This window comes from Oryzias melastigma, linkage group LG9 (assembly GCF_002922805.2).
Source record: "Oryzias melastigma strain HK-1 linkage group LG9, ASM292280v2, whole genome shotgun sequence".
NCBI lineage: Eukaryota > Metazoa > Chordata > Actinopteri > Beloniformes > Adrianichthyidae > Oryzias > Oryzias melastigma.
Window position 1 is genome coordinate 22,625,646 of NC_050520.1, and position 25,139 is coordinate 22,650,784.

The 25,139-nt window shown below is 37.2% G+C and overlaps 2 protein-coding genes across 2 annotated transcripts in view; both read right to left on the reverse strand.

Moving 5' to 3' along the window:
• Positions 1 to 75: 75 nt before the first annotated feature.
• Positions 76 to 25,139, reverse strand: cemip2 (cell migration inducing hyaluronidase 2). Its single transcript, XM_024275137.2, has 24 exons — positions 24,623 to 25,139; positions 19,821 to 20,167; positions 19,601 to 19,741; positions 18,802 to 19,369; positions 16,489 to 16,655; positions 15,819 to 16,010; positions 14,261 to 14,427; positions 12,193 to 12,405; positions 11,235 to 11,440; positions 10,201 to 10,270; positions 9,663 to 9,791; positions 9,019 to 9,107; positions 8,139 to 8,270; positions 7,624 to 7,659; positions 7,326 to 7,481; positions 6,183 to 6,360; positions 4,550 to 4,765; positions 4,259 to 4,470; positions 3,991 to 4,173; positions 3,619 to 3,838; positions 3,434 to 3,535; positions 3,204 to 3,349; positions 3,020 to 3,126; positions 76 to 2,930 (listed from the first exon to the last, which is right to left on the reverse strand). The coding sequence occupies exons 2-24, from the start codon at positions 20,146 to 20,148 to the stop codon at positions 2,731 to 2,733; spliced, it is 4,158 nt and encodes a 1,385-aa protein (XP_024130905.1). The 5' UTR covers positions 20,149 to 20,167; positions 24,623 to 25,139; the 3' UTR covers positions 76 to 2,730.
• The window catches only part of abhd17b (abhydrolase domain containing 17B, depalmitoylase), a gene marked incomplete in the record, with an annotated part of 39,243 nt that continues 15,992 nt past the window's right edge, over positions 1,889 to 25,139 (reverse strand). Inside the window, 1 exon segment of the mRNA XM_036213601.1 lies at positions 1,889 to 1,904.

The window sequence follows — 25,139 nt, forward strand, 5'->3', positions numbered from 1 at the left end:
GCTACTGTGGAATGCACTGGTGATATCAGAGCAGATAGAAGGTTATCAACATAAACAAATAATACAAAACAGATGTAAAGATTTAAACACAAAGCACACCTTTTTTTATTTGGTAATTCTGAAACATACCAAATGCTACTTAACCGATACCGAACAAAAGCACGTAACACTGTCTACCTGTCACCTAATACAAAGCCTAAGATCGGTCTAAGCGTCAATTAACGAAAGGCGAAAGACAAAAAGATTTGACTTTTTATGCTTTTGTTCTTTTTTTACAGTAAAGTGGTTAAAAGGCCACAAAGTTATCACACTCCCAACGTTCTGCATCATCATTCAGTCAAATACTAACACAGTTTTCAATGCATCAACTCTCAGTGGGGGAACCCTGCTCATTTCTACAAACATATTTTACTTGACGTAAAGCTGTATCTATCCCAGCAGGTACTGCATTTTACTCATTCGTATTACACAGTTTATAATTACACACTTAAAACAGACAATCTCGGGTATTTCCATCTGAAGATGCTGTATTGTGATGATGCAAACAAACATTATAAATAAGGCAAACAGGAAAAAAACATTCAAATGTTTGAGAAAGTACAAAGAAAACATCAGTTCCATTTTTTTTTTTTTTTTTTTTACAGCACATGTAACCAGCTTCTAGGAAGCTGTGAGAGTGAACAGCTAAATATGAACATGAGATCCAGTGAATCCATGTAAGGATCCAAAAAAAAGGTGCATTAAGTGTTGAACAGCTGCGCGATGATCAGAGGATACTTTCCAGTTAAAGATTTACTTATTTTAGAAGCAGAAATATAAAAACGAACCTTTTTGCAGGAGAAAGTATGTGAATCCCTTGGAAACAACTTAGATTTCTGTATAAGTTAGGACATTTCTGGCTTAAGTTTGTTTAAATTTTAAACACAAAACACATTGTTTATATGTTTTAACATTCTATAAATAAAATGTTAACATTGACAGCGCAAGGGGTAGGTTTTGAACCTCTTGGAAAATGGCTGATTCAAGAGGCAAGAATGAGCAATCTGGACTCTGATCAATGTAGTGAGATTGAACATGCTACTTAAAGTCACCCTGCCCTACGAAAACATGTCAATCTGGAGTTGCTGCTCTCAAGAAGCCTGATGTGAACCATGTCTCTCTCACAAGACTAAAGATCAAGAAATTTCTAGTATGAAGCTGAAAAGGTCAGAAAATCATGGAAAGACACCAAGCAGAAAGTCTCTGCCATTCAATTGTAGCATCTTTAAACGCTGAAGAAGAGCACCCTGATCTTCCGCAGGAAGTGGCAACGTTTTTTATGGACAGATGAAACAAAAGTTGGGTTGTGTGCCGTTTTGTTGGAATAACACTATGTGGAAGGGAAAAAAGACACAGCACACCAACATCAAAACCATATCCAAACTTTGAAATATGGAGAAGGGAGCATCATGGGTGGAGGTTTATTTACTGCCTGAGGGCCTAAACAGACTGCCATCATGGAGGGAAAAGTGAATGTCAAAGTTTATCAGGATATTTTGTACGAAAACTTGAAGCCACATCTCTACCAACTATGACCCAACAAAAAATGGGAGATGAATAGTGATGAAAATTATTAACAGAATGGCTTCACTAAAACAAAAAATAAATTAAAAAGAAGAAACTAAAGCACCTTAAAGGAGTGATTCACTTTTGACATTTAAGGGATGTTGTTCCACTGAAACAATTTTGTTGAGAGGAATGATCCAGAACTTCTGACGGTTGCGCCGGTTTCATCCAGAAAAAAAAGGAAAAATGTTTGATTGAGGTTATTGCCTCCTAAATGGAGTCAGCCAGTCATTAAAGTTAAAGGAGCACATACTTTTTTCACACATTTCCACTCGATGCTCAGTAAAAAAAAAAAAAAACTGGAAATGTGCTTTTCTGGTAATAGATGTGACTTTGTTTTTCTATTGTTGGACATAGAACAGAACACACCTTGCTCCCAATTTGTGCAGAAATAAACGTGATCAAGGGGTTCACATACTTTGTCTTGCAACTGCATATGGCAGGGATTCATTTAGTTTTTCACATAATAAAATAAGATAATTTGATTTATTTTACTGCATATAGGTTGTTTTCGTCCTAAGCATCTATAAATATGAATGCTATTTGGTTTGACCCATCATTCAGCAGCACAGCTAACACACCGACTCTAAATTGTGATGCCAAATGTTCATTTTTTGGCTTAGCATCGCAGATTAATTCTCAGATGGTCGTTTCATTTTCATTTCTAATTAGACCCATCTTTCAGGTACAATGCAATTTATTTTCATAATTACCTTGGGTCCCTGTGTATCTAATCCATTTTGTTTCTACTTTGGCAGTGAATCAGATGTATTCTGTAACCATTTACTGCACAATTGACATTGATAGTGAAAATCTTCTGGGTTACTTTGGCTTTTTTTTGGTCTGAAAGCGAATACACTGTGTATATCAGTCTGAAAACTTTGGCTGTGAAGGCAAGTTCTCTACAAAAAAAGTGCATTGACTTAAAACAGCCCTAAGGCAACACAAACAAATTCACAAAAATACTCACCCCGCTCATAAAAACACACTTTCGCTCCATGTGAAAGTGACAATCACCTTTCTCACTGTTAATAAATAAAGGTTCAGCAGTTCACATTCATCAGCTGGCTTTTGTGTTTGTGTGCAAGACTGTTTTGATTAGGCAAGTTGTACGGTTCACATTGGCTATTGGAGTCCTGTGGCTTTCCTGAGAAGCTCCAGGTCTTTGCGTGCGTGAGCTGTGGGGGGCGAACAGCCGTAAGCCTCCAAATTTAGGGGGATGTAGCGCTCCTGCAGCTCCAGGACATCCTCACCCTCCCCGGTTTGGAGCGAAACCCATGGCGGGGTTGGAGAATCACCACGGAACCCCCACAGCCCTAAACTCTCTGATGGTAAGAGGTTTTTTTTTTTTTAGAAAAATATTTAGCACATAGATTAAAAAAAAAAAAAAGCATGTGCTTCATGAGTCATTCACCTTTGCTGAGCAGGTCAGGAGCTTTGGCCAAACCAAAGGAGACAAGGTGAGGGGATAAATTCCTTAAACCTTCAGGCTGACCTCGTGTTGCCATGAGAACTATTGACCTGCAGACAAACATAAAGATCTGCTATCAATTCCTCATTGTGTAAAACGCCAAATACTAAAAAACAGTCATTTCTACCGGTTTGGTATTCCAGTCTTCAGGAACTGCTCCATCTTGGCATCCATCCTTGCAAATGAATTTTTTTTGGTGACTTTTCCAGAGCAGGCATCCACTGACACAATGAAGAACCCGGGCTTAGAAAAGGGCAGGGCGATGTCATTTACCTATTTGTTAAAAGACACAAAAAAAATTAAAATTGTCTTCAAAGGTTTATTTTAGGAAATAATATTGCAGCAACACATGCTTACAGTGATAAATGAAATGTTATTTGAGTTCTGCAGCTGTTTTATGCCGAGGGATTTCACTTGAGTCTTGAGGTAGGAGGTCCATGGCTCACTGGAAAACACGAGCTGAAGAAAATACATACATATAGTTACTCACAATGGTGGTTTAAGCAGACTAATAGTTATTCTTGGAGCGATTTAACACAAACTTGTTTAGCGCCGCAGTCCTTGCATGGCTGAGTGTTTTGAGATGGCATAGGCACCACTGCAGAGGGAGTCTTTGAGTACTTGGGGTAGGCCTTAGCTGTACAATTACAGGTCTGTTTGGACGACGTGGTGGCCGTGACTTTCACCCTTTCACAGCCTTTTGTTGAACAGTAGCTGTGACCATCGCGGTTATACTGTGCCTGAAGGTAGAACCACAACAAGCTGGGAAAACAGGGAGAGGGAAATTTTCCATCAAACGAGTTGAAAGTTTTACTGATATAAATAAATGTGTGATATGCAACTTGTGTTTAAAGCTAAGCTAAACAGTCGTATTGAATGAAAACAGAAACGGGATTGAATTTGGCTGTTCTCACCCAACAGAGCGGTCAAAGAAATACTTTCTTTCCATCTGCCTTGCCTCCAGCTGAGCAAGGGAGTATACGGTGCCGTAGTCTATGATGTCTTCGAATGTATTCAACTGCCTGTTGTAGATGTCAGACATGATCTGGAAAGTGGTGTCTGATGGGTAACAGAGTCCCACCAACACCCAGTCCTCTCTGAGTGATGGAGAAAATGGGGAAAATTAAAACTCCAGTTAAGACATTTTTTTAATTTTTTTATTTATTTATTTGAGATACTCACTTATCAAAGTTAATGAGGGAAAGAACGGTTTCTCTGGGTGCTGGTCCATTCCAGTGCAGAGTATAGCTCTTACTCATCATAAGGACAGGCTGGTACTGCTGAGACAGCGCCCCCTGGCTGTTAGTCCCCCTCAGTACCAGAGGAGCATCAGGGTACTCGTCTCTAAGGATGGATAACATGAGGTTTGGAGCCCCCTGCGTCTGAATAAACACCTTCAGAAAAACAAGGAAGTATGAGGTTAAAGATGAAGAAAAATAAATGCAGGGCGGCATTGATTCTGGTGTCTCAAACCTGAGAGTAACGGCCACTGCAGCTCACTCCATTCCACTGGGGAAGTTTCACACAACCAGGATGCTGGATCAGGTAATTGTCTGCTCGACCAGCGTAAGTGTCTGGATAACCCGTAACTGACCCGTCCACATCACGAAAAATGGAGTTCTTGTCCCCGTCTAGGTCATTCCCTTCAAACCACTGTCCTGGGCGACCGAAAAATGCCTGAAGATTCACCTGATGACATCATTTGTAAGGGGTTAGTCATTACACACATTATGATTTGATTACTGGACAACAATTTAGTTTGTCAGCTTAAATGCACTTTTCAGTTCAGCTGCGCAGAATTTTTATGTTTAAAGTACAATTTCTCACAGTAGCTTTGCCATAAAAAAGTTAATTCAAGACCCCCCTGCAACTCCAACAAAAATCCTAATTTTATATTTTAGTCAATATATAGTCTGTTCCACAGCAAATGTTTCATATGAACAGGAGGAACCAGGTAGAGAAACCTCAGCACTTTTATTCTGAAGGGTAAAAGAAATATTTCCCTAACTAAAAAAAATTATCTAATATATGTTAAATGAAAACTGACATTACTTATACAGATTGAGAGGGTAACATTACATTGTTGAACAACTTGGTGAAATAAGTTAATGTGTAAATGTTGGGAGGTTTAGTTGGAACTCCAGAGGGTATCGATAAATGTACTAATGCTGAGTTGAGGAACATTAAATGCACTGAAGATTTAGAGAAAAAATAAAAATACAAGAGCACTTTACTGTGCCTCCACAAGGGAGCGCCACTGATTCAAAATTATAAAAGGCAAGAATTGCATAAAAAAATATGAACTAGAGCTGGAAAAACAAACAGCTCAGATTGACAGGTACTGCATGTACATATTTTAGCATGATATACTTTTTTATCTTAAATGCATATAATAATGCTTTTAAAAGAAGACAGAAATCCACATTTAATTTTATATTTAAAAAATAATGCTTTGACAGGGTTACATTTTTTACATTTGTTTTTGAATACATACTTTGGAAAATTGAATTAATTTTCAACAAGAGCGTACAGATTCGATTTTTAGGTAAAAACCATTTGATGGAGTTGAAATTATTCTTAAGTCCGGAGGAAGCAATAAAAATGTATTTCTGAAAATAAAAAACAAATATTAAAAAAAAGCATTAACTGATTTATATTTGTTTTCATGTCTGCATGAGACATGTGCGCACCTCCAAATTAGCATACACTCTAAAGCATTACTTGTAGAGACTATTAGTTAAGCAATATTTTTATCTTAAAGGTTTGCAGTTAAAGATGATATGTTCTTATGCTTTTAAATAAGTGTAATAGATCTCTATGTAGTTTTAATCTGTGTGAATATGAATGCATTTGTTTTATGTTTGTTTCTTCTTTGTCTTCTACTTGTGTCTTCTCCATTTTCTGTGAATCAGAATAATAATAAAAATAAATATAATAATAATAACAAAAATATTTTTTTCAGTAAATGTAAAATTCTGTTCATCACTATTTTTGTAAACTATTCCCACTGTTAACTGCTTGAAAAAAAAAATCAAAACCTTTCTTTTTTAATTGCTTAACATTTGCTGGTTTCAACACAAAGATTTGAACTCAAATGGTTACTCACATCCGGGTTGAAGCTGAGCTGGGACAGGTTGTTTCTTGGAGTCAGCTGCCAGTTGTTCTTCAAGTTGAAACCCACAGCGCTGGTAAAACGCTCTGGTGTTTGCACAAATCCACGAAATGTACTCTGAACTACCCTCAGCGGGCCGTCATAAATCTGGAAACCTCTGATTGGAAACGTCCTGAGGTATGGAGATGTGTCAAACAGTTTGTGATGAGATTATTGAAACCAACAAGAGAATGTTATTATTTCACTTGTTTACATATAAGTTTCAGAAAACTTTTTTTTAGTGCAGCAAGTGAAAATTATGAATTTGTATTGAATGTGGAACTCAAAGCTTTTTTTAAAAAAAAAAAAAACTATTTAAATGCACATAAATCTTGTTATTTATTTATTTTTTTTACTTTTTTCATTTGTTTGGTCTAGTAAAAATATTATTTGTGGAAAGGAAAAATTAAGAGTTAAACAAATGACTCTGAAACCACTGAGACACCAGAGGAGCTGACAGAGCAAAATGCCAGACTGAGGTTGGTACAGTAACAAAACAGGCCTAAAATAGACAGAATCACAAACCACAAAAAGATAATATTACTGATTCACTTGCCTTGTGTTACAGTATCTTTAAAATAATTTAAAAAAATGCATAAGCTATCTTTTAAAGTGAAAAGGTTTCCTAAAGACAGCATCAAATCCCTGGTATGTCACTTTTTAAAGACAAAAAAAAAGAGTTATAGAGAACTGTCTGAAGGTCAAAATCTGAAATAATGAGAACTGGATAAAAAGCCAGAATTTGCTCTTATCTAAGAGAAACCGCAGTAACTATGAGAAGAGCAGAGAAACAAAGGCGAGCAAGTCAGTAAACATGACGAAGCTCAGGCTGCCACTAAAAACAGATTTTTCATTACCAAGAAGCTAGAAGTCATGTTCTTGCAGCTTTTTTTACTTTTTAAAATTAAAAAGGGAAGGAAGTGACATAAACAGAATTTCCCCTAAAAAGTTTTTCTTCAGTTGAAGCAGCAGTATCATTCCTCAGTCTGATAATGGCTTACTCACCTCTGTTTCTCTTGAACTCTTAACATATTATCCCATAAACCAAATGAATGTAGTTCCTCAGTTTGTCTCTTGAAATATTTTATTATAACATACCTGTTTCTGGGCAGGGTCCTAAATTTCCCATCAACCCCTCCTGGTCCCCAGTATTTATTCTGCCCCCCGTTGTTTCCTCTGTTGCGACTTTCCCCCACAAACAGGGACTGTTTCACCTCCTGGCTGGAACCTTCGTCTTTGGGGTAGCTGCCATCACTGGTAGATGACGAAACAGAATCCATTCCAACATGTTTGACTGCTCTTGTTTAGTATTTTAAACTTCTGTTCCATGATTTAAACATGTGAAATACAGAAATCTTTAAAGAAACACAAAACCTTGATGAATCGGAGTATTCACCTGGCAAAAGACAGTCCAACTCCATTGTCTGCAAAGCTGTAAATATAAAAATAACTGATGATGTAAAAGAAAAAAGTGCATTATCAACAACCTGATTTACTAGCTAAACAGTGAAACCACCGAGTATAAAATAAACCTGATCAATTTTAAATTATATTATTATATATCATTTGTTAATTGCTGTTTAAATACTACCTATAGAATGTAAAATAAAACGATATGAATTAGAAAAACAAGCTTTACAGACAGTAGAAACTTCTTTTTTTTTTTTTAACCAATGAGCATTTTTTGTCTGCTCCTCATTCACAACTATTTGAATAAAGAAATACTCAAAAATTCTATTTTAAGCTTATTTTTCTTTTATATGTCCTCCATCATCAGAAATTTGCCACAAACACATGTTAAAAACACAATTTTCATTGAGTAGGTCTTTAAATCTGAACCTGTAAGCTTCGGTTGACTTGGAAAACAAGTCCGTCTTCTAGCTCAGTGTAACAGAATCCAAACCGTCTCACCCCGAGTTCTGGATGATGATGTCTCCTCCTCTTATCCAGGCGCCCAAGTCATTGTTTTTGAAAGAGATCAGAGTGTCAATGACGGCCGCCACCCGGGGTTGATTAGCGTCGGCATTCAGATGAGGTCGGAATCTAGAGGAAAAGTGGAAGAATTTTCTTTCAATCCAAATATTAATTCACAATGCTTATCTTGTTTTGTTCTTTTTTCACCTCAAACTTGTGCTCTTAGGAGTTCCTCTGCACAACAAATTCAACTATTCCTGTTTTATATCACATGACAATTACATATCCTCATCATTCGCTCAAAAACACCTTCAGTAGAATTTATTACATTCACAACATTCCTGTTGTATAACAGAGCGGTTTAACATTTCAATTCTGTCCTCTTTTAGGTACAAACTCCTACACTAAACACAGAGTATGTGTGTGCACCCGGCACTCTCAGCGGACACCAAATTTTTTCCATCCAGTTGAAGGCGGTGTTGGCTTCTCAGTGGAAACTATCAGTGAAGCCTTATTTTCTCTGTCAACACAGACCTAACCAATTTCCACAAAAATCCAGGAACACGGCATAAATCCATCTGTCTATCCCTGTCAATGGTTGTATCCCCGTGGATAGACAATGTGGAGCTTTCACTGACTATAACCAGATACATTTATTACCAGTGGCATTTAACAAACATTAGTAAACCGCAAATACCTTCGTATTTACAACATGATGCATGTGAGAACAAACCACAACATTAAACTACACAAAACTCTGTTATAGTCTACATGTTAAGTATACAACGCACAAAAATGTGACATGGTTTACAGTCACAGAAACTTTTAATAACACTGATAACACTATTTATATAAATGTCAGCTCACACATACAAACCTGGCACTGTTCTCCAGGCAGAGGTATTCCCGTGGATCAGCAGCGCTTGCATTGGTAGTCTTCACGCCTTTATCAATGAATAGTCCTGCCTACAAAGACAACACCAAAATACTTTCCTTAATACCATTTTTAAATACTAAAACTGAAATAAACAGGACTTTTTAATGTTTGATGTTAGTAAAGAACATAAGTTGATGCACCATGCGGCAAGACTTACGATAAAAATGATTTTACAGGACAGAATGTAAGAAGAATTTCTAATTTGGATATTTTTTTTCTAAATGTATACATTTAAATGTGAGCCGTAGTAAAAATAATAAAAAAAAGAGAAGTGTGAGATTTGTGTGCTCTTCTTAAGCAAACTCAAATCTGGCCTTACAATTTGAATAAGCAAAGTCTGGTCTTTAACCTTAGGGTTCTTTCCTTTATGGAGGGCTGCTGTGGTCACCCAGAACAAAGAGCTTACAGTTCACCTGCCCTGTACCTGTCACTGCACAACAGAGCTCCATTGTGGAGCTCACTCACATGCGTTTATGCATGCGCATGCATGTCCACGCAAGAAAAAAGTAAACTCACAGATTATAACTACTGCATTTGGCCATGACACAAAGAAAAACAGTGCTACACTGAAAGGTAAGACTAACCTTAAAGTTGGAGTGCACGCGGTTGTTGTAAAAAATTCCAAGAGGGGTAAGCTCTGCTCTGGTTTCTGGTACGAGCCCATGAGACTCTCCTGTAGATGAACTGTGGAACACAAAAAATATGCCAGCATCCTGGAAAGAGAAGGATAAGCAGAGAAATAGAGAAATGTTTAATGCAAGAATAAAACTTCAGGTGTTACCTTCATGTATTACTTCACGTTTAGGCCTCACTGCACTTTTTATTGAATATTAAGCTCGACTGAAAATATCCCCTACTTAAGAATAACAAAAACCCCCTCGGAGCTCCATTTGCCATTGCTAAAATACACATTATCCCTTTAGGATTTTTAATATGTAAACTTAAGTGTCTCTACGTCAAACACTAAAGCTTGTTAAGTCCATTTTTATTGATGGATCACTTTGTAAAGTCTACAAAATTCTTTCATTTTCTGCCGTAAAGCCACTTTAAACTTAGAACGACATTTTCTGTATTTATTAACTTGTAAGAAAAATACTTTTTTTTTTTTATTTACGTCACTACCTGAGAGCCGGCAGCTGCATTGCTGATGAGGTTGTTGTTGGGGTTGGCAATCCAGAATGTTGAGACTGCCCTGCAAAACACCGCCACCACACACACAGACAAAGAAATAATAACACACACATGAACAGAAAATCACAGACTCTGGGCCTCATAAGGAGGAGGGTTAACATCAAAGAAACTCGTGATTTTGGTATGGGTTCTCCCAGTAATCCTCCCTTCCAGGATCATCCCTGGAAGGAAGGAAAAAAAGAAAGCTTTGCCAAAACCAACAACACTCACAAAAAAAGCAAAGATAGACCTTCCTGCTTCCATGAAGAGACATTTCTTTTGCTTGTGACATAAAACTGTCCAACAGAGGACACAGTTACCTCTGTTCAGCTGATCTCTCTATCAGCATTTCTCCTAAGAGGATGTGAATCATTAGTTTATCTTTTACGTAATGTCTGCACCCATTTACTGGGCTCCCATGCAAACTTTATAATAAAAGCTTTGTAGAAACATTAAAAAAAAAAGAACACTTTGCTCAGTTTATCAACCTGGGTACTGAGGAATACACCCCATCAGAATCTGTGAACTTTTGGCAGTTTCCACATTATTTAGGGGTTTTTCTAAATTCGCCATTCGCCAACTCGAGTCCCTAAGGAGCACAGTTCTACACTTTTCCAGTTGCCCCTACCTGCTAAATACCTGGATCAGGTGTGTTCTGTCAACAAACTGGAAGGAAAGAGGTGTTTAGACTGAAAGCAAAAGCATCCTTTCAAACCCTCACTTTCCAAAACCATGTAACAAACTTGGGAAAAATGATGGGAAAAAAAGGAAATCAAGATGCAGTCTTGAGTTCTACTCCTTAAATAAACCTAAAAAAAATCTGCAAATGAAGTTTAGAAAGCTGCCTGCCTACATAACTGAGAACAGAAGAAAATCCTACAGTTAAGAGGTTTTACAAGTTAAGAGAAGTCATCTACCGACTCTCCAGACCCTTATTAGAAAACCTAAACTTTCAAATATGCAAACAGTAATGGAGAGGCTCTTACTTGCACTCTGTACTTGGAGAGGGAGTGTAGCCCTTGTAAACATTGTCCCTCATGCTGACACAAACAGTCTCATTGCGATCAGTTGGCAGAAGAGTTCCAGGTCGAGTCAACAGGCCAAGGTTGTGAAACAGAGTGTTTCGCTGTTCAATCCCATCCTCCATGAAAAAACAATGGCCCAACGTGTCGTAACCAACAGTGTTCTTCACCTAGGTCAAAGGGGAGCAAATAAGCTTCAATAAGAGCGTATACAGAGCTTTAATAGTGAGGTAAATACAGACAGAGTGATGTTTAAAACCATCTGACATTAAGAGCAGTCTATAAATCCTTCTAAATAAATATAGCATACAGCAATAATTATATTATTTTAAAAACTACCATTGTGAAAATGTCTTCCCATCCTCTCCCTCCTATATTAGAGAAAACTGAATAATCTGGTGATTTAGGAGTTCTACCATCACGTGATCCTCATTAGAAAAAGTGTATCTGCACCTATTGTGCTATAATGATAACACGCACCCACCAACTCATAGTAATATTCGCTTCTGTCTAATTTTAGTTGTTTCTCAAGTCAAAATGACACTTAAGCTGACTTAAGGAGTTTGATTCATTTATAAAATACCTGACAAAAAATAATTTAAGAGTATGCTCTTGAGCCTTTCAGACATATAGATCACTGTGTGGAATGTGTGCAGATTTAGATTTCTTTCATAAATATTATTCAGTCAGTATGTGTCTTTAGTCAAAGCGATTGCCTCACACACTGCTGTTTGTATGACCTCGAGTCAGTTTTCATCCTCAGGAGTCTAGCTGAGTGTGTGTCTGGGGGTGGGGAGCATTGTTGTCTTATGAGAGGTTTGGCATCTCTAAGCATACCAAAGCTCTTATTATAGTTTATAGTAATATGCTGTAACAAGATGAGCAATGTTTTACACATTTCCATGTTATAGCTATAACTAACCAGGAGCCCGTTGGTAGCGTGGATTGTCAGACATCGGGAGAAGGAGTGATGTATGGACAGTCCGTCCACATATGTGGGCTCCAAGTATCCTCCCCTCTGGTCGACATCCCCACACATGTGAAAGTGGACGGGGTAGCGGCCTTTTTCCCTTTGCTGACCCATGTTCTTCAACTCCACATGTGACAAATGCACTGACGAGAAGTTATGCAACACCTGAGAGCAAAGAATAATGGGAAAAAGGGAAAACAAACAAAAATAATTAAGTATATTACACCACAAAAGAAATATAATCTGCATCATTTTAATTGTACTACTTTTTACACAGATACATACAGACAAAGTCACAAAAACATCTAGTTGAAATATAGATCAACTTAAAGGTTCAGATTTATATGATTTTGTGTAAATGTCTTACTAGTTGGTGTTTAAATTATATCTCTGTTAATGAAACAGGTTCTCAAAATCTCTAAGTGTACAGTATATTTTTTATGTTAGAAAGCATACAATTCAAATAATGAAATGTTCCAGAGTCTGGTTCCTGTTAGGAAGAGTTGCCCAACTGCTTCTTTGTGACTTACAAAATTCAATTTTCTATTTCAGAATTCAAAAGGTGTCGCAGAAAAGAGGTGAAAAGTCATCTCTAATAAAAGATTGACCAAGTCCAATAGACTGTTGTCTTTTTTCTTTTTTTTTACCTCTTGACATTTTTATGAAGTCTGATCATGTTATACACCAGTAAAAATTCAAAAAATAAAAGAAACAAAAACACATTTTCAGGACTAAAAGCTTCGGCAATGTATAAAAGCTACAGCACAGATTGGTTTTCACTTTCAGTATTTCAGATTTCAGTATTTAATGTTTCAAGTTCATGTGTTGCTTTTAAACAGAAATACTCTCCACTTATTTATATGCAACATCTAAATATCTTTTTTCCAACCCAGTTCAAAACTACTAAGCTAAAGTTTAAATCGATATGTTTAACTTGATTTAATTTAGATATTGTCAGTGTCTGATTAAAAATACTAACCTAACCTACAGAAAATTTTGTTTTAGGTGTTTTTAATATATTTGTGGCATTTGTTTATGCTCCGCTTTATTGTGATGCATTTGCTTTGAGACAAATAGATTAATGTAGGTCTTCATTTTCCTCATCCTGACATCAGGCTCAAAACTGTTTGGCTGGATAGATCAGATATTGCTCACCACTTTTATTGCATCACTAATGTGTGAGGGGATGTAAGTCAGCAGGAGAGTGTGTAAACAGATGGATGATGGGAAGTGGGGGTGGGCTTACTCTGCACCAACAGTCCCACCCACAACTCAGAGTCAAACTTCTGATCAACTCCTGTCTCTCTGCAGAATCTATGTCTGAGAAAATTACACAGGTTTATAATTATGTCTAAAAACGGTATAATCATTATTAAAAGACCACTGGGAACATTTTAGAATAAAATAAAAGGATAAGCGGAGTGAGACTTCAAGTGTTAGAGACATTAAAAGTCTTTGGGATTAACCTAATTATGGAGAACGAAATGGGACAATTTGAAATACATATATACACCTTTAAATTATTGAATAAATGTGTCATTAATTATTTAAAATTGGCATTAAATAAATAAAAGTTGAAAACAATAAATAAATGTGTGTGGCATTGAAGTATACTTTAAAAAAACACATTTAAATATTTCATGACATATAATTATTTCATAATATTTCATGAATCATTATTATGGAAAGATTTATTTAATAATTTAATGGTTTATTTATTTATTTAAATTTGTCTCTTTTGGCCCACACTGGCCATGAAATAATTATATGTGTCATAATATATTACATATAATTATATGTGTTTTATTAAGAATTAAAAATATATATATATTGGTTCAAAAAGTGGCATTTGGTTTTGCTAATTTGGTTTAAATGTATATTTTTGACTGGAAAAGGCAGAAAAAGGTGAAATCCAACCTTCAAAAGATCAGAACTGTCAAAAAAAACAACTAGGTTAAGAAAAAAAATCCAGAAGTTTAAAATGTGTTTTGAATAGAACACCCCTCATCCACAGTCTTACCTTGATGTGACCCCCAAAGGTGTCATAATTATAGTACTGGCACAAATGTCCATAGCACGAGTCTTCCATTTCTCCATAGATGAGAACATTTCTGGACAGCAGAGCGACTTCAGCCCGCATGTCCACTCCATCGATGATCTCCCCAACATGGGTGTATTGAGGCTTCCCTATTGAACACAGACGAGAAGAGCACTGGTTAAAAAGACAGAAAGACTTTCCAAAGAAAGACTGTTTGGTTTGCAAAATCCAAAATATCTAAAGAACAATAAATAGAAAAGTAGACATGCAAAAACAGAGAGGATCAAACACAATTGAAGCTTTAACAGACATTCATTATCATTCATGAATAACACTCCTTTAAGTTGGAAACTCCCTTTGAACAAACGGTGCAGATGCCAAAAATAATGCTCGGCAGATTCCACTGCTTTGACTAATTTTTTCATGTTTTCAATGCACAAAAAAACTGTTCTCTCTGAGGTTTGCTCACAACACACTGTTGAAATCAGGAAATTTGTCATAAACAGAAAATGCTTTCAGTTGAGAAGTTCACAGGAAGGAAAGATTCTGTCAAACCATATTATCGGAAGTTTGTAAATAAAATCTCTTGAACTTTTGTGCATTTTAAAACCCTAATTCCCTTAGTTTCCTCCAATTATATTACATCATTGCAACATCTGCAAAGGAAATGACGTTCCTGAGCCAAAAATAATAGCATGAAATCTGATGATCACACTTAATGACTATAATGAAAAACTGTGGATCTTTTACCTCTTTCCTATTGACTTTTTAAACCTTATCAAATCAATTTTACAGACAAGGAAAAAAAGAAAATCAGCATATAAATACAAAAACGGAACCTAACCTAGAACTATTTTATTTTTAAAAAATGAAATGTCGACAAGTTTTCTAGACTGCAGGAGCAGGGGAGGGTTTTTGTTATTCTATGACAGCAGCTATGGGGAAACTGTAGATTTTTTTTTTGGGTCATTACATTTCCTGTCAATACAAAGATGACAAGTTGATTTGGGATTTAGACTTTGGCTGACATGCAAGTCATTCAACCAGAGACTTGTGACTTTCCTTGACACTTGATCTGAGTGATTTCAGATTTTCCAACTTGAAAAATCTTTCTTTTTTTATCATCAGCTCTACCAAAAGGTCAGACTGTGAAATTAAAAAAAAATGGAAAAACCTCAGATTTTCAGGGACATATGTAAAAGAAAAAGCATTTAACTTCCTTGAAAAGGCTGATTTTTAAAATACAAGAAAAAAGTATATCCAGAAACTTCACTTGAAAAGTCACACAAACTACAGATAGTGTATATTAAACTGACACAAATACAAAAAAAAACACAAAAAAATCTGAGGTAAACACTTTAAATAGGATGGAATAGGAAGTAGGACTAATTATTAGATTCAGTCGGGTTCCATCTCCTATTATCAGGTCACATTCTCTACTACTATACATTTATTCCTCATTTTGTCTCTCAAGTCATTTGTATTTGAGAAGCACATGGGTCGTAAAATGAAAATGTAAATACTTGATTGATTATCTCACCTTTTATTTTTACTTGTGTCTTGGCACAATGGGGGCAGGGCAACAGGGTGAACTCTTCAGCCTGGTGCATGGAGTAGTCTGTGCTAGCAATTACGATCGTATCACCTGGTTGCCAGGTCTGCTTCACCTCATCCTGCAAGTTTAGCACCACCTGATCCTCAGCATCCACCTGGAAGCCCATGATGGGGTAACCTGGTGGATTCAGGAGAGCATAAGGACGACATAAAAGCCTCTCCATCACTACGATGAAATCACCAAATAAACGTTTTTTTTTCGCTCATTTTCAGAATTACTTTATTTTTTAATTTATTTTATTGATAAAACATTAAAAAAATACCAATTTAAACACAACAAAGAAGTGACAACTGCACATTTCTACACGTTTTAGTAAAAAATTGCAAAAAAACAGTAAAACAGTTGTTTTAAAATAGATATTTAGGTACATTTTACATTAATTTTGATTTAAGCAACTAGATAATTCACCGTTCACAATTCTGACACCAAACATGACTAAAAATATTTTATTTTTCTTGTTTTAATGACACAACTCATTAAAATTGTAAACATTTTCACAAAAAAAATGTATCTTAAAAACAGTACTAAGCTTGCATGCGGTATCAATGACCACAATACATCTATCTAGTTTTGAACATAAAACACCTCTCCTCACCAGTTTTCCACTCGCTGTAAGCAGTGACGGAGAAGCCAACTCCATCAGGAGTGGTGAAGTTGCGTCTTGCCACTGCTCTGCCTCCAGTGTTAAGGTTTTCATGTTCCCTCACATCTTCTGAGCATGATGAATTATCCCCAACTACAGAGACCAAAGCCCACGCTTCCCTGCAATGACAGAAGAAATAACGGTGAAAAAAAGAAGAAGAAGGTAAACTGTACATTTTAAAAACTCCTCTTTGTTTAAACATTGAAAAGGACAGTAGAGCTGAAAATTTCAACAAACTGTCAACATTTCATTTTAGACACTGCACTCATTTCAATAGAGCTCCTATAGTGGATAAAAAAGACCCAGATGCAGTTAGTCCATTAAAAAGGGAAGAGATGATGAGAGAATTGATTTTTAAAAAGCAATGGTTAAATAAAGGATAGGCTGAAATAATTTCAGAATGGCAAGTGATGATATTTGATCATTTCCCCACACTTTATAAATGGCTACACTTCTGTCTCTGAGGTTGAAAACCATATCACCCCCACTGGAGTCAAAAATGTTCAAAAATGTCTCCAAGCTCACTGTACATTTCAATTAAACTAATCAAGCAAAGTTGATGAAACTCAAACATTTTATAGTTGAATAGCTGTGCTTAGCGATGTCTTATGTGCTTACAGTGCATACACAATTATTAAAATAATATTTTTCTAGGATTATTCTAAATACTTAATGTTAATGTCACTAATCTTCATTTTCAAGTCACTAACCATTAGAGTATATAAAACATGTTAGTGAACAAACCTCCTAAACATAACAGCATTTTTTTCAAAAATAAAAACCTTAAAAATGCACTGTTCCACATAATTACACACAACAAAGTTCCACAACATTTTAAAGAACTGAAAATGGTCATTTGTTGAATTTGCTGCATTGGGAGGTCATTTTTACTGAAATCAAAAGCTTTTCCAATAAAATTCATCTTAATATGTCAAGTTACATTTTAACATAGGACCCTTTATTTTGTAGCAGATTCACAAGTCTTGCATCCATTTAACTTCTTTGCAGAATAAATGAATGAGCCATTCTATCATTGATATTTGTTCTATATGTTACAAGTTTATGAAGTTGCATCACGCTGCATTATAAAAATTATATTATGAATGTTGTACAGTTATACAATAAATAAATTTGAGTTACATATGTTACACATTTTCATCATGTACTTATTGTTGTGCAATTTATTTAAAAAGAAGTGTAGATTAACACTTATGTTCTAAAAGGGATGTTTTAATTTGAAACAGACATGTTCCTTTTACTTTGTAGGTGATTTTGTTGTATATTTTATATATACAATTAGTGGATTTTTTTTCACCTCCGTAGGGTAGGGCAAGGAACCAAATAATCAATTTGTTCATTTTGATTTTCAACAAAATATGTTTTTTTAATTGTGAAAACAGAAAAAAAAACTATAGTTGTGGCCCACAATAACACTCTTAAGTTGTTTTTTTTTTAATTTCAATGATTGCCCTACAAAGGGTTAAGGGTGTGGATGGTGAATTCCATGAGCATTTGAGAGGGGTGTATGACCCAAAACAATGCCCTGTGGGGCAGCTGAACAGCTTTTAGGCGTTTCACGTCTTGTTTGTTTTTTAACATTTGTATAATCTAAAGTCTTTAAAAATGCATTTAGTAATTTCTTAGTTTGTGTATAATCTAGATTAGACATTTACGTCTTGTAATCAAATTTTCTCCCTTTAAATCATCCAAATGGATCCACTTCTTAGTGGATCTTGTTTTCTTTAGGTTTAAAATTTAACATATAAACAAAAATAAATAGTCAGCAAACACAACTTTGTCTTAAAAAACAGTTGGATAAATGAAAAGAACGAGTCATATCAGCACTCAGCGGAAATGAATGTGTGAAAAGAAGCAGGGACCCTCTGACTTCGGGTTTGGTCTCTGGATAAAAAAGAAAAAGCAAATGCCTTTGAGGGAACATCAATGCTGTAGCATTGCCAGTTTTTGCACAAATACTGGAAACTCTGGGCATGGCCTCATTATCCTGTACGTCCTTCCTTTTCTGGTGGACAGCGATATGGCAGTGAGACACAAGAAACAGGAAAAAGAGTGACTCGCAAAGATTCAAAGAAAACAGCAAATAAAGAGATACAAAAGAGGGCATCTTTATCCAAGGACAAGTTAGAACAATGGGATTATACAGTCATGTACTGAGACATCTATAAATAAAAAAGTATTAAATGTTCTTTACTAGCACCAGGAGAATTGTTATTTTTCTAACGTGTCTTGAAAACGTAGGCTTACCTGTACTTGAGATTATGAGCAAATCTGCTGCCGAGAACCTCCACAAAGGCTTTCTTGGTTTCATCTAAGAAGCTTTTGGCAGCCGAGTCTCCAACAGCCACCGCAACGATACGACCAGCAGGCAAAGAACGGAGGAGCTGGGTGAGCCGTCTACTGTCATTCCGCAGCTCATGGGTGTCATAGCGTTCTGAAAACACAACAGCAGCTGTATCCTGGTCCACCACGCGCAGATTGATGCCCCTGTGGAAGTTCTTCTGGAAGGAATAATCCCCTGCAGCCAACCCGGACGCCGGAACGGTCCGAGTTAGCAAAGACCAAGCAATTCTCTCAATGCCGTGTAGCTCTATGGTTCCACCGCCCATTACGCCGATAAACTTGCGACCGAATCCGGGGACCTCCGGGACGTTAGTGTCATCTGAGCGGCCCATGAGGGCGATGGTGGCTCGAGAACGGTAGCGACATTTAGGAGAGCCAATATGAAAAGATCCACCTTCTTCAATGAGGATGTAGTGTGTTCTCACGGTGATGGCTGTGGAGCCATCAGCACTGTCGGCGAAAACTACCCTACCTGAAAAAAAAATAGCGTTAAAACAGAAAGTTAAATTTAGTATGTATATCCATAACATTTATATCGCAAGCTTGATTATCAATTAATAGGGTATCCAGTAAAGAACACATATGAAGAAAACAAAACAGCTTGACCCAATTACTGGAGAACTGGTGTTCTCCCCAGTTGAAAAGGTCTACCAGTAAACCCGCTGCTCTTCACAGTGACAGTCTATTTTCATTCAACAATTACCTCCTGACTGAATGATAAGTGAACGCATGGTCGCAGAAGATTCCAGCCTCAGCAAATATCCCCTTCGGATAACGACATCCGTATCTGGTTGGTGGCCTGGATTCCAGCTACTGAGGGACAGGTCGTGGTCCGGGCAGTTCCCTGTAGACAGAATACACAGAAATAGCTAACATGTATAAATTGCACATATGTATATACATATATAATCATTAATACCAACCATCCAACACATTTCTACTCTTGAGACAGAAGACAAGTATGAGCGTGAGGAAGAAAGCGCCCAGTGACACCCCGCAGCAGATCAGTGTGTTCTTTCTCCGCTGGAGCTTTTGAACCCGCTCCCTCCGCTGGTTCTCCGCTGAGAAACTGGAAGTAGGCTGTTGTTCCAGTGACAGGCTGTGAGGTTTGAGCGGTGGAGGTGGCGGGGCTTTGGCAGGCGGAGGCGATCGGACGGGAGCCACCCGGCCGGGAACGTAACCCGGACATCTTGGGTGGTTAGAGGAGCCCAAAAAGACGGGAAAGCGGCTGGTGCCATCACCTGTAGGCATGGTATATGGATCTGCTCACCTGAGGAGACAGTTTGACACAAATTCACTTCTAAAAGGCATACAAGACAGGGGGTGAAGCAGTGGCGGGCCGTCAGGGCCTGCAAGGCCTTCTCTGCTGGCCTAAAAATATCTGAATCACAGACTGATATTAATTATTTATTTCCGTGAATACGTATTCTATAATTCCAAAGGCTCTGTCTTCGTCCTTTCATTGCTGTCTCCCTGGTTGCGCTGCTTCCAGACGTGTATTTTCCTATTTAAGCATTAACCAATCACATTGCAGCACCATTTGTTGCTAGGGTCAAAGAAATCTGCCCGGAGGCCTTCACAATCAGTTCTGCGGGCCCTGTAGCATAAAATAATTGTCCACCAAACTGTTGCTTCAACCAATCAGATCTGGAGGAGACCACGTGCTAGGCCAGCTAGAAGGCCCACGGAAACGTCAGGATTTTCACGCGCTTTGATTGGATAGTTCGCAGCTCGCTCTGGTTCTGCGTTATGTGACGGACACAGGTGCCGAGGAGCGGCGTGTCAGGTTTGAAGATGTTACCAGTGGAAAGCGTCTCATCGTCTGATTTTTGGTGGAAAATGAATGTCTGGGTAAAGTTGTGGCACAGTTTTGTCTGGCACGGGTAAAGGAGTTCCGTGACTCCATTGAGCGGGAGTGAAGCTGAAATCTACGAGGCTCCTGAACGCACCGCGGGCGCGTGCAGCGCAATATCCTCGCGCAAATATTATTTTCCAGACACAGACGTTGATCGATCACAAAAACTGATGTTTGTCTCCCTCCTGGACCACAAGAGGCTTTTCCAGCTTATCACAGCCACGGAACACTTTCTATCTGCGAAACGCACGGATTCTGCACGACAGAGTTATTGAAATCTTGAGGATAGAAAGGATGGATTTTGTGTTTAAATAATCTGGATTTTTGGTGAGTAAAATTTTGCTATCTCCCTACATAATATTGAAATTTTATCAGGTTATTTTTTATGCTTTTGGTGTGTGTGTGGCAGTTGTACCTGCAGTAGAAGTTTTACTGCCATAAAATAGTTAATGAGGATTGGATTGATTCAGATGGAGCACTACTGAAGGCCTAGGTGTGAAATGCACGGCCCGCCACTGGGGTGAAGAGATTTAAACAAATAAGTCCAATGTGCTTTATATTATCGTTTAGTTTCTGTTTGTTTTTTTTCAAAAAACTATAATTGGTTAAAAAGGTTTTTAGAGCTAATTTTGAGTTAAGCTAATATTTTAGCAACTTGCTTGCATTTTTGGCTAATTTGGCATCTACTGCAGTTTTTTGGGCCAATTGTAATATGCTAGTATGTTAGCAATGTGCTAGCTTTTTTAGATAACTTGGCGTCTACTGAGGTTTTTTTGGGATAATTCTGAGTTAAGCTAGTATCTTATCAACGTGCTGACTTTTTTGGCTAAGTTGGCATACACCGAGGTTTTTAAGGCTAATTCTGAGATAAGCTAGAATACGTGTCAAAGTCAAGGCCCATTGGATAAATATTTCCGGCCCTCCAGATCATTTTATTTTTATTGTTATTAATGGCCCAATGTTATCTTGCGCTTATTTCTAACCTGTATAATTTTGACAAAATATATATTTTACACTAATTCTGAATTAAGCTATCATTTTAGCAGTGTGTTAGCTTTTTTGGCTAAGTTGGCATCTATTGAGGTGTTTTGGGGTAATTCTGGGTTAAGCTAATATTTTAGCAACATGTTAGTGTTTTTGGTTATTTGGCACCAACCGAGGATTCTTAGGCATTTTTGGAGATAAGCTAACATTTTAGCAGTATGAGTTGGCATCTACTAAAGTTTTGTGCTAATTAAGAGTCCATACCTTTTACGCATTTTTATTTCTTTATTTTTTTTTCTTTTGAATTTTTCAAGAAATTCTTTAAATTCTTTGTGCACTTTCTGCAACTCTAAGACCGTTGGCAACTTTAGTAATTTGCAAATAGTTTTAGCATTTTCAGCAAATCCCTTCAGTAATTAAAATAAATTTCTTTAGCATCTTCAACAAACAGCAACTTCAGTGACCACATTCAGCAAAAAAGCATTCACACTGGCATTATTGCAGATTATGCAACTTTTCAAGTTTCTGATGGTTATTCAGATATTTATATTTTTTTCCCTTTGTGGGTATTTTTAAAACAGAATGGATGAATAATAAGAGGTGACACAACAAAAGACAAGCTCAACAAGTTAAGGCAGAGAGGAAAAGCAGTGGAGACTGGACAAAAATTAAATTTTGGGTAAGACAATTAGCAAATAATAAAAAGCCTATTCATACATAAGTTATTAACAGCTATCTGTATTTGAACAAGGTGACACTAGCTCCTCTTGTCAACAACAGAAGTGGAGGTTGTGAATAACATTCCTCAGACCTAAACACAGCCAAACACATGGCACCAATTACAGTAGGGAAGGAGGAGATGGCTCTACCTCCCGTCTGCGTTCACTTGACTGCAGAAATGTCGAAAAACAGCACAAAGGGATAGAAATTGGGTTTCCTATAACTTAAGACTATTTTATGTGTAGAATTGTATATCATAAATGTGGCTGACACCGGAGCAGGTCTGTAAAACCAAGGTGAGGCTGGACACCAGGAAAGCAGTGTGCAAGGAAATGACACTGCAGAAAAAAAAGGCTTCAATTGCACTTTTTTTTTTAAAACAAATACTCTGCAACACTGTCTGCTGGTGTACGCTTTCTCTGCGTACGCATTGTCCTACAGTGACTTTAGCAAAGAAGTGGAGATGTTTGATCGATGCATCAGAGACGCATATTTGTGTTGCTGGGAAGAAGGGGGGCATTTGGAAATCTGGAAACAAACTTAGGATCATTTAGGAAATTTCTTCATGCCCAGCATGTCTGAGCCTGATAGCTGCACTGCTTCAACCAGCTGGTTCTAAACATGTTTTCATGCTTCCAGTGCTGATCACTGAGTGTGCAAATTGAAACAAACTTTTTTCTAACACAAAAATGAACAGGTATCACACAAAGTCAATATGCAACGCATTTGGTATTTTATTCATTAATGAATAAATGAAGAAATAATTTTCTTCATACTGCTCCCTTTCATTTCCTCAGCAAAAGATGCTTTGTGTTGTTATAAATGTATTATGTTAAATAAAATGAATACAAATGTCTTACTGTAAAAAATATATGTTAATTTTCGTGTATTAAATCAAAATTAAGGCATAATTACAACAGTGCAAGTGAAGCAGATGCAGAGAAAATGTAATTTATCATTGAGGAAACCATTGAAAAGAGTTGAAGGTTATTCCCTTGTACTTTTATAGGATGTATATTTTACAAAAAATCAAATAACACTTAAAAGATCAAATGTAAAACAAGTAAAAAGAAAAGTTGTATTATAAGCATTTTCCTCTCAGTTTAACTATTTATTTTTATCCCCAGTGGTTTATATTCACTTAAAAGTAATAAAGACATGCTAGTAATTTGTAAATATGTTTATCTCTTGAAAAATTTCTTAAAATGTAACAAAAAACTCTATTCATAATATGCTTTGCGCACTGCTTAAGTTGTGAAAACTCTAATTAACTTTTTCTATTTACCATTTTCTTGCTGTCAATCTTGTGTTTGTTTTGTTTTATTGTGGTCCTGATGCTGCCAACGCTTTTGTCTCTGAAGCACTCTCTGAATTACCTCCGGTGCAATAAATAAAGCTTGCCTTTAAGGAGGTACTTGACTCTCCTTTTCTCTATTTTTTTCTTTAAACAGACGTTGCATTGTTGGATAACAAAAACTTGAGAACCACTTCTCTTGCCAACCCATGAAGTCAGACACTCACAGATCGGGCATTGTCATGGTATTCCAATTAGTCATTATTTTAGCCAAGAACAAAAAAAAATCTCTAGAAATCCAAACAAAGAGACACAAGCAGAGGCTGAAGTCTCTGGCATTTGTGCAGGCCACAAAACAAATAAGACCTCAGCTCTGGTTAACTGACCTCCAATTGGACACAGTGTTTTTCCACAGATCCCTGAAAGAGGGCTTCTGGTGTATCTCAGAAACTGGATTCACTATCAAGAACCTGAGAATTCTTGATAGAGAAATCTGAGTATTTCTGGTTTCAAATCATTGTGAATCAGGAGCAGACGAAAAAAATGTATCAGTGTTAAAATGCCTGTGTGAACCCCTGTGTAGCACATGGAGGTTTCCAGAGGTGGTAACTCATGTGTTTAACGTCAACTTAAAAATCCTCGCGCTCAATACTCTTACTAACCAGCACAAGAGTAAAAAGCTGAATAACAAGACGCGTTCAAATGACATAAGTTATTGTTTTTGGAGGCTAAACTGAAGCTTTCAACCACATTTCAAACTAATTTTTAGAAGGTACACGTTCTATGCAAGTCTTAAAGATTAGCTTAATTCATTTTCGCCTCACAGACTTGTTAGCCCTGGTTCTGAATAAGCGTGTGGTGTAAAGACTCACCCGGTGAATCCTCTTCAACCTATGGCTGACGGACACAATAAGCAGCCCTCCACCCGCGCGGACTGACGGACGGGACGGACAGACGGACGGTGCAGTCTACCGTTGCTTCCACGCTCCTCCAACGCGGTCCATTTGCTCCCTGACGAGCGCTTCACACGAATGAAAAAGTTTCCCCCCTGATAATTTAGAGCTTTTCGAGTGCCCCCTTTTATAACACTCCTTTCTTTCACATGTTTTTGTTTTCCTTTTCCGCTGATAGGCTGACGCGGGTCGGTCGGCGAGCCTCCAGTCCCACCGAGAGAAAGCAGGCGCGGCTTACACACAGAGGAAGTGGTGATGCGTTCACTTACCGTCGGAAAGATTAATGGCATGGGATGAAACCTCGTTTTCTTTATTTCCAGTGCAATTTTTTGTTTGCCCATCCTTTTACTTAGATTTATCTTTATGACACTCCCTTTGTCCATCTGCTTAACACACCCCTCGTAAAACTACAGCCTACCCCAGTGAGCACTGAGTA